Raw genomic sequence first — 13,933 nt, forward strand, 5'->3', positions numbered from 1 at the left:
GTTGATTATTGTGTTGATAGGCAGATAATATTGTTAATACTAATTTAGGTCAGCCTATATCCACATAAAGTGTATGTAACCACAGGAAGAGATGCTCTGAAGTCCTGAGTTCCAACAGAAGCAGATGAATCCATGTCTTACCTCCTGGCCGCTGTCGAGCACACACAGCTTGGAGCACTGCTTCTTAGCATCCATCAGTACGTTGAACATGGTGCAGACAGACGGTGGCACACGGAAGTCTGTCGTCTTACTGGCTTTCTGCATTTTTGTATCAAATGCAGATTTTGTTCTGCAAGCCGAAAAACACAAAAACTTAGAGGGAATAAAAGAATATAAGACTACAATAAGCCATTTCACACTTCTGGAAATCTTGCTCCCGTTCAGTTCTCGTGCATGAGGTCAAAGGTCAAGAGGGATAAACTCGAGTCTGACAGAGATTTAGATTATTTTTCACGTTGGAGCGTTGATTCCTTTAAATATTTTTTTGCGGAAACGTGGCATCGGTCTCCAAGGCAGAAATGCAGAGTTAGCTGCTAAAGCTAATGCTGCACATAAGCTGAAAATGCAGGTTTTTCCTGCTTGTCAAACAGTGACCAATCAGCTGATCAGCGCTTTTTCACTCATCGGCCTGTCCATCTTGTGCACTTCCTTCAAATTTGTAAATGGAATTAAAATAACAGCTTAATAAAAAATAATAATGGACTTGGTTAGTGAATGGTGGACCTCGCAAATGTACCTTTTTCAAAGTGAGAATAATGTCCTTTTCACACTCGGAAATCTCATTAATACATTCTATTTATAGGCGCTTTTCAAAAATTCAAAGACACTTTACAGTTGTTTAAACAACTACACAAGTCAAAAAAGAAACTAACAACAATAAAGGTAAATACAGAAAATACATAACAATCATAAGTGAAAAGCTTGTGAGAGAGTGTGGAAGCAAGGGAGGTCTGTCTCTTTGATACTGCTTCTCCCATCGGTTTTATGAAAGTGCTCGAATATGTGCATCATTCCTAGGTAGAATTTGAATTCCGCCCGCTGGAGACCCAAGTAGTCAGTGTTTTAGTCCATCAGGGGTCACCTGTGTGGAAGCGAGGTGACTTCCCTTGCTTTGATACTGCTGCTGAGCTGCTCCCATCAGTTTTTAAAAAGTGCTCAGATCGGGCCGAAGTTGGCATCAGCTTAAAACCTTGGTCCCCCCTCGAGTCCGAACATGTGTAATATGAATAATATAAACACCATTAAAACAGTAAAGATCTCTGGACTAAAATGACAAATGCTGTTAGGTTGGAAATAACAAACCAACCAAGCTTGTTGATATATCCCTCTATGACTGAAACTGAATTGCTCCTTGGGGATAAATACATTTTCTGAATGACCCCCCAGGTCACGCATGCACAGTTCCAGAGTGTGAAAAGGCTTATTACAAGATTACAACTTCATTAGGCAGATGCTTTTATCCAAAGCGATGTACAACACAAGTAGTAGTTAGGATTAAGGGCTCAACATCCCACAGTGATGACCCAGGTTGGATACGAACCGGTAGCCCTCCCATTACAAAGCTGCTTCCTTACCCGTTACGCCACCACCACCAAATAAAGTTAAGACACTAAACATGGCACTCTAAGGTCAGGCTGTTGTGACCTCTGTCTGACCTCTTGACGCAGGCCTCCATCATGTCGCTGGCCATCAGCTTCAGTCGTTGCTCCAAATGTTTGGCGAACTCCGGCTCCGGCCAGTGGAGATCGAGTACGAACAACTGCAGAGCATCCAGCTTCCAGAACAAATCCTCAGAAGTGGCCGAACCATTGCTACGAGAAAGAGTGGCAGCGTATTAACAGGCCTGCACAATGTCTATGGACACAGACAGGATTTCATTTCCTCTAAGTAGCATTAGCACATTATCTAACTGTATTTGAACGATGACTTGGTGCTTCTGCCTCAGCAAAAATACATGGGTTTGATTGATTGTGGGTTTTGCTGGAAATTTGGTTTTCCTCCCACAATCTTATACGATATAAACTCAAACACCCTATGGCAAATATAGATTCTGGAAGAGCCAACAGTGCTGTATAAATATAATGAAAAGGTGCTTTTGGCCTAATAGTCTGTGTGACACACTGCCTAAACAAGCAATATCAGCCCTGTTGGAGAAAAAGGGCACTAACTTGTATGGTTTCCTTATTCAATAATAAAAAAAGTTGTTACATGTAAATGTTTTAACATATTCTAGTTTCATTTAAGATTAGTTTAAATATTAGCAGCCTTCAGGTTGTTTTGGTGTATCTGCTTGGATCCTTCATAAACAGAAGAACAGTTCCCTCCTCTTTCCACCCATGACAATCCTTACCGCCACCGACATCCAAGTGTACAGCGCACGGGTAGAATGACAACCAGGAGGGGTGGGAGACGGGAGGGGTTAAAACAAGTGCCACTCACTCCCTCACTTTTCTCACATCGCCTTAAAAAGACTGTTACCTTAACAAGTGGCACATAGGAACAAATGCTTCGACTGTGTTGCAATTAAACGCTTGGTGGCTCTCCCCCTCATGTCTAATTAGGGGTGCTCTCTTCTGAGCGCGCCCTGCCCTGCTCTCCGGGGAACGGGACGATCCCACTCGCCCGTCTGTGCGCACTAATGAAGTGCTAGCGTTTTTGTTGTGTTTTTTTTTGTAGTCGCTCTCTTCTTTCTGTTCTTTTCTAAGGATTGAGGAGGTTAAAGTGAAGTGAGGTAGAGGAACACTGTGGTTTGTGTAGTAGGAAAGGCTGGGTGAGTCACAATGAGGGGACTTTTGAAGAAACACACCCTCAACAAACTTCAGTTCTCTAAAACTTCACCATTCCATCCCCCACCCACCCAACACTGCCCACCCCCTTGTGGCCACCAACGCTGACGCTTCTCCTAAACACTAAATACTGACATGACTCTCTCCTAAACACAGAGTCTCTCCTAAACACAGAGTCTCTCCTAAACAGTCCAACATGCAGCACACAGACTGAGCTGAAAGCAGAAGTCTGACATGAGAGGGAAACATTTTTATCATTGAATACTCTCTGCATCAGATTTGCACTGGTTTCACTCATCATTGTGCTGAGGTTTATCATCATAAACTTTGAACTTATCAAAGACCTGTTTGGGTAGCAAACAGGTCCTTTTCCTATCACCACCTGGTACTATTGTTTTCTGAACCAGATATACCAAGGTCGTCACACATCATCTGACTGTATCAGAGGGAAAGCAAAGAGTTTATATCTCACTGCCTCCATAGGCCCTCCTTCTGCACTCCCTCACCACAAGTATAAGGGAGCGGGTGAAGCGCCCACAAGAGGCTGCCCCCCCCCCCCCAGCGGCTGGTAATTCTTTCTTTTTTCCTCCCTGACCCACACAATCTTTTATCCCCCTCATTTTGTCTGCATACAAAGGTTAACGTTCCCGTATATGTGGTGCAATCTATGCACGTTTTATTCCTGCAAAAATAAAATAAATTTATTATTGCTTAGTTGTGACCATCACTCGCCCTCCCTAAGGAAGGAGGTTTGGGGTTCTCCTAATAAACCTTTGTTTCTACCACAGTTAGCAGCATGGTGTGCTAGGTTATTTCAGCTCTATAAATATGTAATAGAAGTTTTCATGCCTGGGTCTTTTGTTGTGTGTTAGCATCTGAGAACCTGCACCCTTGGAATAGGATACATTATAGTAGTTATATTTGGGCTCTATCTTCATTGTATGAGATAAAAAAAATCCTGGAACTTACAAGATATCAGGTAGATTTATTCCCTGCAGACTGTAACAGAAGATTGAATAGTTTTTTTTTTATCACATTCATTGAATCAGAGCATGCACACTCCACAGGACACGGAATATGATGAACCCCATCTCCAACAACACACCTTTGAGGAAAGTTCACTGTCACAAAAACAAACTGAACACACAAATGACCACATTGAGCCAAGTGCATTCGCTTACGGACAACAAGCATACACACAGTGTCAGGACTGTAACACCACTGCACATCACCGAACACATGCAGAGGACGAGCCAGACTGCAGGTCTTCACACACACCTTATGCAAGGTTCTGTTTGAACTTGCCTAAAAAGGTAAAGACTTTCATTTTTACACTAGTTTTTAAATTATGCGAATAACTCAGAAATCAGAGTTATGGGAAAGAGCATTAAAAAATAAACAACTGTTTAATAATTGGACGTTCATTATGGAAAACTAATTGAAAGATTATATGGCCATGGGAAGACTAGATAGATGTTGAGAGAGTAAACATACATTTTCCATAAGTTTACATAGAGGTGAAAGTCATGGGTTACAAGTACTCACATTACTATAATTGAGTTGTTTTTATGGGTACTTGTACTTTTTTGAGTATATTTCTAAATCAGTCATTTGACTTGTACTTTAGTACGTTTCAAAAGACGTAATGTATTTTGTTACATTTCTACACCCAACTGTTACGGAGTAAATTATTACTTGTTGTTTTACAATGATCAACGGACATTGTGAAACTACAAAAAATTAAATGTTCTGACAACAATCAAATGCATCACATCATAGCCGACCAATCAGATTAAACATAACGCACCATGCAAAAACAGCATTGAATGGAGGTTATTTTCTCAGTTCATTTTATTTAAAAATAATTGTATATTTTTACAAACCTTTAAATTAAGTTCCAATTGTGCAAGATTTGGTCTCTTCCTTTTTAAGTTTATACTTGAGATGTTTACTGTATGCAAGGGAACCGTGGCAAGACTTATTACAAAAAATAAACATGAGGGGTGAAAGTAACTAGTAACTTTTACTTTGAGTACTATTTAATTGAGCTACTTTTTACTTGTATTTGAGTTTTTTTTTATGTATGACTTCCTTGTACTTGTATTTGAGTACAATTTAAATCACGTAACAGTACTTCTACTTGAGTAGGATATGTCAGTGCTCTTTACACCTCTGAGTTTACATTATATATTTTCACAATAAAAGAAGTGCTTGGTGTGATTTTAGGCCTGTAACTGTTCAATATGCGTGACATTAATGCTGACTGGCCTTTAAATGTATTTTCATCCATCCTCCCTTTGTACATTTTGTGTTTCATTTCTATTTCATATATGGGTAATTGCTTCTCATATTTAATTTTATTTACTTAGGCCTTGTTTTTTCTTTTGCACCAATGCACCAAGACAAATTCCTCATATATGTAAAGTGTACTTGGCAATAAAAAACAATTCTGGTTCTGATTCTATTGAGTTAGTGTATTATACCAAAATAAAAAATGTAGTTTAGACATCAATCAAGACAAGGATAAAGAGTGTTTAACCAAACATGGTTAAATACTAAACATTAAACAAGGACAACAGAGATAGAGATAAACAACTACGGACTTGTGTTTGTATGGAATTTTCCAAATCTGGGTCTGGGTTTAGATTTTGCTTGCTGTGTATTTTCTAACCTTTAGAAAATCTTAAAACAAGATGAGACCTGCAGCCTGAACCCTCAGAGACATGTCATACATACGTGTTGTCACACAGCGGCCCCATCCACGCAGGTGCAGAGAAGCTAGGCATCTGCGGCAGTGAGAGGGGAAGGCTGGGCACTTTGGGAAGAGGGACATTGGCTAGATTGTTTGTTAATGACCTGCCAGTTCAGAGTCAGCGGTTGGGTTGTTCCATTGTGGGAGGAGAAAAGATTGAAGGAGAGAAGAAGGAGAAACAGTGACAGTAGGTGTCCTTTACCACAGTGTAGATTCACACACGCGCACACACAGAAGAAGAAAAGTCACATAATGGCGCCTACAGTAAATGAAGAGGACTTGGCAACAATTGGAGACAGCAATGCCACTGCTCACTTCTATTCACTCCTCATGCATTGTGTCCTTGCTGTTTACATTGTACATTCAACTCTGGCTCATTTGCTTCCATTGGTCCTCAGCAGCTTTAAAGTCGCCTCCTCCAGCATCTACAGTGTTGTGGTTAATATGACGCAGCGTCACACAAACTCACTCAACAAAACCACATAGATATGAACAAAAGTGTAGACAGAACTGGTGATTCTCATAGAGGCTGAATGTGTTCACAAACACTGGAGAAATGTTTAATGAAGTATCATCGAGCTTTCAAAAAGATCTGTTAGCTAGAGCTGGACACATAGACCAGGGGTTCCCAAAACCAGAGGTGACAGAGAGTGCCGACCCCCACTATCCCAGGTGGTGACTGAAAACATAAAAAAAAACATGCACACAGGACTCTATGAAACCTATGAAATGATTTACAGTACATGTCATCAGAACAATTAGTCATGGTAGGTTTAATAGCCAGAAACCGGGCACAGGCTGGTTTCTCTTTGCCCTCGAAACAAGGGCGCGTGTTGGATGGGGCGACAGTAGGGTGAGACCGCCACACCGGCCAGCGCAGAGTGGGGATGGCGCATCCCCCACAAGTGCACCCACGGCGAGACCGTCGCTTCACGGGGGATGCCGGGTGCTCGAGGCGCGCGGAGCTGACCCACGGCAGGGGCCAAAGCCGTCAGGGGAAGAGGGTGAAACGTGGACCACCTGGAGGAGTCCCCCCTCCTCCTCGGACATTGTGAAAGTACAAAAAAATGAAATGACCAGACAACAATCAAATGCATCGCATCATAGCCGCCCAATCAGATTACATGAAGTTACTTAGCGGCTCTGCAGCAGTGAGTACGTATAAGCTTAAGCATGTGACATTATGTTTTAGACATGGAAATATTGAGAAATGCTATTTCTCATGTTTAAGCGTGTTTGTGTTACAAGCTGTTGTGCACAGTAATGGGTCTTACTTGACGGACTGCCATGTTTCCTGCTCGAAGCCTTGGTGGATGGACTGGGCGATGGAGGACTCCATCAGGTCGATGTAGCGTACCACAAGGGGAACAAACAGATCCTGCAGGTGCTTGTGGAACGTCCCATTGCACAGGTGAGCTGTGGTGCACAGTGAGAGTGAGGAGAGAGCAAAACGAGCCTGTGTTATTAACCAAAATGGTCTATTCTTTACATATTAGCTCAAACGTGCCGGCCAACTCAACATTTCTGCATATGTGAAAATAATTTTTACTCTTTAAGGACCAAATATGCTTGCACAGGTGTTCATAACCATGTGTGCACACCCTTTTGATGCCCCACTCCCAGTGGGCTCAGCAGACACTGATACAGACGCTAACGGTTCACAGCCAGCAGGGACACACCATGAAGCGGGCAGGCTGCTCTCCCAGGGCTTCATTAGTTTTAATTCCTCTCAGTCATGATTAACACTAGCATTTCTGCCCTCCAGAGAATACAGACTCGCCTCCCTCGCAACTGTTCGCCTTCACACGCTGACAATCAAGTGAGCATTTAGATAATTTGCTGAGGAACAAAGATGACACGCTTGCTGGGGATAAAAGTTACAGTAAAAGTTGGTAATCTTGCATGTCTCACAAAATGTTGCTGGCTTTGAGACAGAAAAGCACAGCTGGGTGTGACAAGGGTGCTGAAGAAAAAATACAAGGAAAACTAGAGTTTTACCATTAAGAAAAACATTATCAATGTAAGGCAGGGGTGGACTGACCATATGGCATACCAGGGATCGTCCTGGTGGGCCGTCAACTCAAAGTGGGAAGGTCCGGTCTGAGCAAGTGGAGGCAGAAATTGTAACAGGTGGCCAAAAATGGCCCAAAATTGGCAAAAACGTGACAAGAAAAGAGTGTTAAATGACTAAAATGGGCCAAAAGCAATAAAGAGTACCCAAAAATGGGTAATTAAAGAGGAACCAGGTGGTATTTAATGGCAAAGGGTAGCTTAAATTAGCAAAATGTGGCAATCAATATTACCAAAAGGACAAAAACGTGGAACAAAAAGAGGCAAAATGTGGGGAAAATGGAAACAAGTGGTATCTATTGGGCAAAAGTTAGCTTATTTGGATGACAAGTTGCACAAACTGGATAAAAGTGTCAAAAATAACTTGCAAATATGGACAAAAATAGGAAAAAAGGGTATTTATGGGCAAAAGGAAGCTTAAGTCTGGAAATAGGTAAAAAGGGCTTTTTTGGGGGAATAATAATTAAAATTAAGACGTAAAAAGCCACATATTGAGCATTATTGACTTAATAACGGCTTCTGTGTGGCGTCGCAGATAATACAGTATAGTGGGCTAGTCTAGAGAGAAAATGCAGGGGGGAATTTTTTCCCCAGTCCACCCCTGATGTAAGGTAAATAAAATAAAACAGGAAAAGTTTGGAACTGATGTTTTTTATACTTTTTGACAAGCTCATGAAAACAAACAAGTCTTTGGTTTGTTTGTTCCCTGGAATACATTTACTAATTCTAGTATAAAATAAAAAAAAGTTGTGTAAAATATATTAAAAAAAAGACTTCCATCTTAAGTTAGGAAACCTGAATGCCAGAAAAGACGCCACAAAACCCACCCATTTTACGGTCACTCACACCACCTCTAGCACGCCGCATACATCATCACGTTGCTATGACGTACCCATGAAAGCAGGTTTTGCCAAAAACTTCAGAATTCTGAATAAAATGAATTGATGAGTCTTCCCAGTTGCTATTAGATACAGTCCAAAACAAACCTTCTCCACCAGACCTTCCTGAATCATTCAACGCCACCATTTTTGCATGAATAAGTCTTAACGTTTTGCAAAATGCGTACGCAACCACAACCGTGTGCACCATGGTGCCAACCATACGGAATGAAAACCATTTGAAATTTGGTGAAACAAACAATGTGTAACAAGTACAAGTGATGCAAATAAATAAATATATAAAACAACTTAAAGGACAAAGCTTTAACCATTTTAATCATCTTTCTCGACACTTACGGTCAGTTCGCAGGAAGTTGTTGAGGAGCTGAAAAAGTGGAAAACTGTCCCAGGAGTCGACAGGTTGGATTTGTAGAGCGGCATCCATGTCAGCTTGATACAGAAACAGAAACATCTCTGCATGTTCAGCCATCAGTTCAGGCCACCACGAGAACGCCTGTGAAGGTAAGTAAAGTTAACTTATACAACAGAATACCACAGAAAAACGTCAGCAACTCTCCAAACATGTTCTATATCAGTGCTTCTTTCAAAGTTGTTGGTGATTTAAAAAGCGAAGGAGGAAAATCTTTCTTGGAGCAAAGAGTAGCTCTCCGATGTTCTGGTTGGAATGTTTTAAAACGCTAAACCAAAAAAAACAACGTCTCACAAGGAGAATTTGAAACGGCTGAGGATTGATCGTTAGAGATCAGAAATACACAGCACAACCATGTCTTTTTGCTTTCTCTCACTGACCTCAGTCCATCAGCATACAACTCAAGGCTGGTTGCACTTTTCTCTCAGAGCATCTTTAGCCGTCAATGGCAGGGGTCGCCTGAGCGGGCTGACCCCTGCCCGGCACAGAGCCACACAGCCTTGATGCTCTTCAGAGAGCTGAATGCAATCAGCAGGCACTTTCAAAACGGGACCTGCAGGCTTTTCAAGAGTCATTTTGGATTTTTTTTCTTCCAACATGTGTCGTTATAGGTTAACACTGCATGTAGTGCAATCTTTTTATGACAACTATACAGGGTTTTTCTCGCAAATACGAAATACATTTATTATATTGCACAACTGTGACCGTCACCAGCATGCCCTAAAAAAGGAAAGTTAAACTTTATTAGGAGGAAAGATACCTATGATGGGGGAAATATAAGGGTAAGTGAGTTAGGGAGGACACGAGCGAGGCTCTTTTTGTCGTCCTTTTAGCATAATGTGTTGCTTCTATAGTACAAATACAAGTAAAATCTGCTGTGCCACTGTAGTGAGATATGTAAAGAGAATATAAGTGGGATAAACCAGGGTTGGGGTCAAATATGTTTGCAATCTTGTAATTAATTACAATTGTGGCGTACTTATAATTGTAATTTAAAAAATGTGTCGCTGTTGCAATCCTAATTAAATTGTAATCAAGTTCAGATAATTGTCTTTGTATTTGTTATTGCCATGAAAATTCTTTAAAAATTGTCAACTATAATTTAATGTAAAACTGTGGAGCCATGTTACAGTTATATATACAGTTGTATGCATATGTAGTTAATTATTAAAATATATTTCATTTTAAGCTTTCCCACATTTTACCATTTAAAAAAATAAATTGAGGGGTTTAGTGAGACAAAAAAGGCTCAGACACCCACATCACAAATAATAAACCAAAATATTCATTGATTAGGAAACCTAACAAGGTAAAATATTACTTATCATCTAATAATATTTTTTAGTGTATTTTACAGCTGATTTACGACCCGTTATCATAAGAGATGCTAACAGAAAGCTAACACGAGGAAGGTTCATTTCTACTAAGTTACTTTTTAAAGACTCAATTATTGTGATTAACTGTAATTGAACTTTAGTAATTGAGAACATAATTGTAATTGACTTTCTGGGAATAAAGAAATATTTTAATTTAATTGTAATTGGAAAAAATGATGGTCAAGCGGAATTGAATTGCAATTGAACATGTTTAACTGAAGACGTAATTGTAACTGAAAAATGTAATTGACCCCAATCCCCAATTAACTTCATTTACTTAATCAACAGCTTTGAACAGGAAGGTTAATTTCAGGACCTTTAGGACTTTTTCAGGACACTGTGTCTATTAAAAGTGTTTTTTAAAAAGAAAATAATTAAGTAAAACACTATTACTTTATGAGCCCAGTAAAACTGGCTTTTGTGCGTTTTATCAAACATGTGCTATGACTCATTGTCTGAAAGGTGTTGCTGATTGTACTTTTTATACAACACTATACTGACATGCAGGAAAGACGCCATAACAGGCACAATAAGTAAAAAAGAATATTAACAAGAAAGAAAGAATATGTGGTCCAAAAAAAAAAAATCAAGCAATAAATGAAAGACTTGGAAAATGATTCAGCCATGCAATATGTTTCCTCAGCATGAAATAAAATGAATGCTTGCGCTGTAAAGGGCTAATGCACCATTTGTAAATTCAAGGACAGCAATTCCAGCACATCCTCAGGTACACTTCCTATGTTAGAAGAATGTCAGAAAGCCTATTTACTGAATTTTATAAATGTGGTTGAACGAGCACCAGGAAAGGACCAAACGACAATGGGGAAGTCTGAAAGCCAATGAATTGAAAGGAGCAAAACTGTCAATAACAAGGAGCCATCAGCGCTGCATTCAGCGCCCAGATGGAAAAGGTGATCAGAAAAATAAAAGATTACAGTTAGAAATAAAACTTCATCTAGTGGATCAGAGATAGGGGTGGACAGGCCTCGTCCCAGTGGGCTGGTCCGGTTCTCTACTTTTTTTATTTTTGACAAGCGACTGGAGGCAGACATGGTAACGGGTGACCAAAAATGATCCAAAAGTGGCAAAAACGTGGCAAGAAAAGAGTGAAAAGTGACTAAAATGGGCCAAAAGCAGTCAAGAGTGGCCAAAAAATGGGCAAATAAAGAAAAACCAGGTGGTATGTAATGACAAAGGGTAGCTTAAATGTGCAAAATATGGCAAACAATAGTAAAAAAAGAGGTAAAATTTAAGGAAAAATTAAACAAGTGGTAATTATTGGGAAAAAGCTAGCTTATTTGGAGGAAAAATGGCCAAAAAAATATATAGGAAGGACAAAATTTGGATTAAAGTGTCAAAAAAAGTTGTAAAAATTGACAAAAACTGGGAAATTTATTGGCAAAAGGTAGCTAAAGTCTGAAAAAAGTGGCAGAACTTTTGAAAAGGGGCAAAAATGGCGCAAAGGAAGTTCCAAAATATAAATCAGTAAAAAGGGGTTAAAAAGTTTCCCCCTTTTAAGGTTTTCTGGGGGAAAAATAATTCAAATGAAAACATAAAGAGCCACACGTTGACTTAATAAAGGCTTCTACATGGTGTCACTGATAATGTAGTGGACTGGTCTGGACACAAAATGCTTTGGTCCCAGTGCAGCCCTGGTCAGAGACGTTACCAAATGGTCAGGGCAGTCACAAACTCCCTCTAGTGGCAGAATTTATTATGACAAGATCCACGAAGAAAAACAAAGTCGCTGAGAACTAAAGTTGATTTTAGGAAAATAATTAGCCTAGAGCTGTATTCCATATAGCACTTTACCATGGGCAAAGATAACGTTTGTAATGTAACCGTTAACAAGGTTTAAAATATTTTGTTTGGTTGTTTACACGCCGACCTGGAGCATGTCATTCAACTCTGTACTGTGGGCTCGATCAAACTTCCATCCGGCGTCTGCAGTTGGTTCAAAACGCAGTGGCGCGTTTGCTCACGGGAACGTGAGTTTTAGGATTCAGTTCAAGATACTGTTGATGGTTTTTAAATGTCTGAATGGGTTGGCTCCATCCTACCTTTCAGAGCTTTTGTTGATCCGTGATCCAGGTCGAACACTGAGATCCTCCAATCAAATGACTCTGGCGGTGCCAAAATCTAAGCGCAAAACCAGAGGAGACCAAGGCTTTTGCCGTAGCGGCTCTGAGTCTCTGGAACAGCCTTCCACTGAATGTCAAAACGGCCCGGTCCATTCATGTTTTTAAGTCGTTGTTGAAAACCCATCTTTTTGCTTTGGCCTTCAAAACAAGCTGACCAGATCCCATGCATTTTATTATTATTGTTTTATGTTGTATATTTTGTGACTGTTTTTACATTGTACTTTATAATATTTGTTGTACAGCACTTTGGGCAGTTTTAGCTGTTTTTAAATGTGCTATATAAATAAAGTTGACATTGACAACAAACCTGTATTTTCCTGGCATTTTTGTAGGTTCTATATTTGTACAATTAATTTGATTTCAGCTTATTTTATTTAGTTTTAATATATTTAATTATAATTTAATATTTTCAGAATGCTATATTACAAATGCAATTTTTCTGCTTTTTTGATCCAGGGATTACTTTTAAATGAGAGTACATTTGAATGTCTGGATTGATTTCTGATGGTACAGTTGAAAGAAAAGTGAAAGTGCTACTTTCTTCCTTCACAGACAACAGCACAGGAAAAGATGCATGACATAAAGAATGTGAGGAGTAACATAAGAAAGAGAACAGGCAAACCTCACACTTACCTCTCTTCCCTTCCAACAGCAAAAGGCAAAAGACAAAGAAAGTGAGAACATTTTAGATTTCTTCATTATTCTCATTTCATGTAATAAGTTCTGGCACAGTGTGCAACTTAACCCAGTCAGGCAGAAGAATTTAAATTCACTCCTTTTAATGGGAACAGTTTGATAATGAATGGGAAACACACATTCAATACATTAACTAATAGATGAATATATCCCATTAAAAATGTCCCATTAAAACAAAAGACCAAGTGATTAACAAAGTTTAAATGACACCAGGGTTGGGGTCAATTACAATTACGTTTTAAATTACCCATGTTCAATTACAATTCAATTATGATTACAGTGAACAAGATTTTTTTCCGATTACAGTTTAATTAGAATTTTTTTATCCTCAGAAAGTAAATTACAATTACATTCTCAATTACTAAAGTTTAATTACAATTACTGAGCCTGAAATAAATAACCTAATAAAAGTTAACCTTCCTCTTGTATTAGCTTTCTGTTAGCATCTCTTATAATAACAGGTCCTAAATCAGCTGTAAAATACACTAAAAACAAATATCTATCATCTAATTTCTTTCCTATCTATTGATTACCTTGTTAGGCTTCATAATCAATGAAAATATAGGCTTTAATATTTTCGGTGTGGATGTCTGAGCCTTTTATGTGACAGTACATCTATAGATTTTATTTTTTTAATGGTAAAATGTGGGAAAGCTTGACATAAAACATATTTAAATAATTGATAACTACATATGTGTAGAAGTGTAACATAGTTACACAGTTTATCTAAAAATTAGAATTTTTATTGAATTTTCATGGCAATTACGATTACAAAGTCAATTACCTGAACTCAACTACAACAAT

At 39.1% G+C, this 13,933-nt stretch overlaps 1 protein-coding gene across 11 annotated transcripts in view; it reads right to left on the bottom strand.

The window, feature by feature from the left end:
- The window catches only part of cadps2 (Ca++-dependent secretion activator 2), a 230,459-nt gene that overhangs the window by 45,415 nt on the left and 171,111 nt on the right, over nucleotides 1-13,933 (bottom strand). For 4 of the 11 annotated variants that reach the window (XM_028449438.1, XM_028449442.1, XM_028449440.1 and 1 more), the window contains exons 18-24: nucleotides 13,067-13,075; nucleotides 8,844-9,000; nucleotides 6,813-6,954; nucleotides 5,523-5,642; nucleotides 3,756-3,785; nucleotides 1,656-1,811; nucleotides 142-289 (exon numbers count right to left, since the gene is read on the bottom strand). In XM_028449438.1, coding sequence (XP_028305239.1) covers nucleotides 142-289; nucleotides 1,656-1,811; nucleotides 3,756-3,785; nucleotides 5,523-5,642; nucleotides 6,813-6,954; nucleotides 8,844-9,000; nucleotides 13,067-13,075 — 762 coding nt within the window. The remainder of the gene's footprint in view (nucleotides 1-141; nucleotides 290-1,655; nucleotides 1,812-3,755; nucleotides 3,786-5,522; nucleotides 5,643-6,812; nucleotides 6,955-8,843; nucleotides 9,001-13,066; nucleotides 13,076-13,933) is intronic. The other 7 variants (XM_028449449.1, XM_028449448.1, XM_028449439.1 and 4 more) reach the window with 3 other exon arrangements.

This window comes from Gouania willdenowi, chromosome 6 (assembly GCF_900634775.1).
Source record: "Gouania willdenowi chromosome 6, fGouWil2.1, whole genome shotgun sequence".
Lineage (NCBI taxonomy): Eukaryota > Metazoa > Chordata > Actinopteri > Blenniiformes > Gobiesocidae > Gouania > Gouania willdenowi.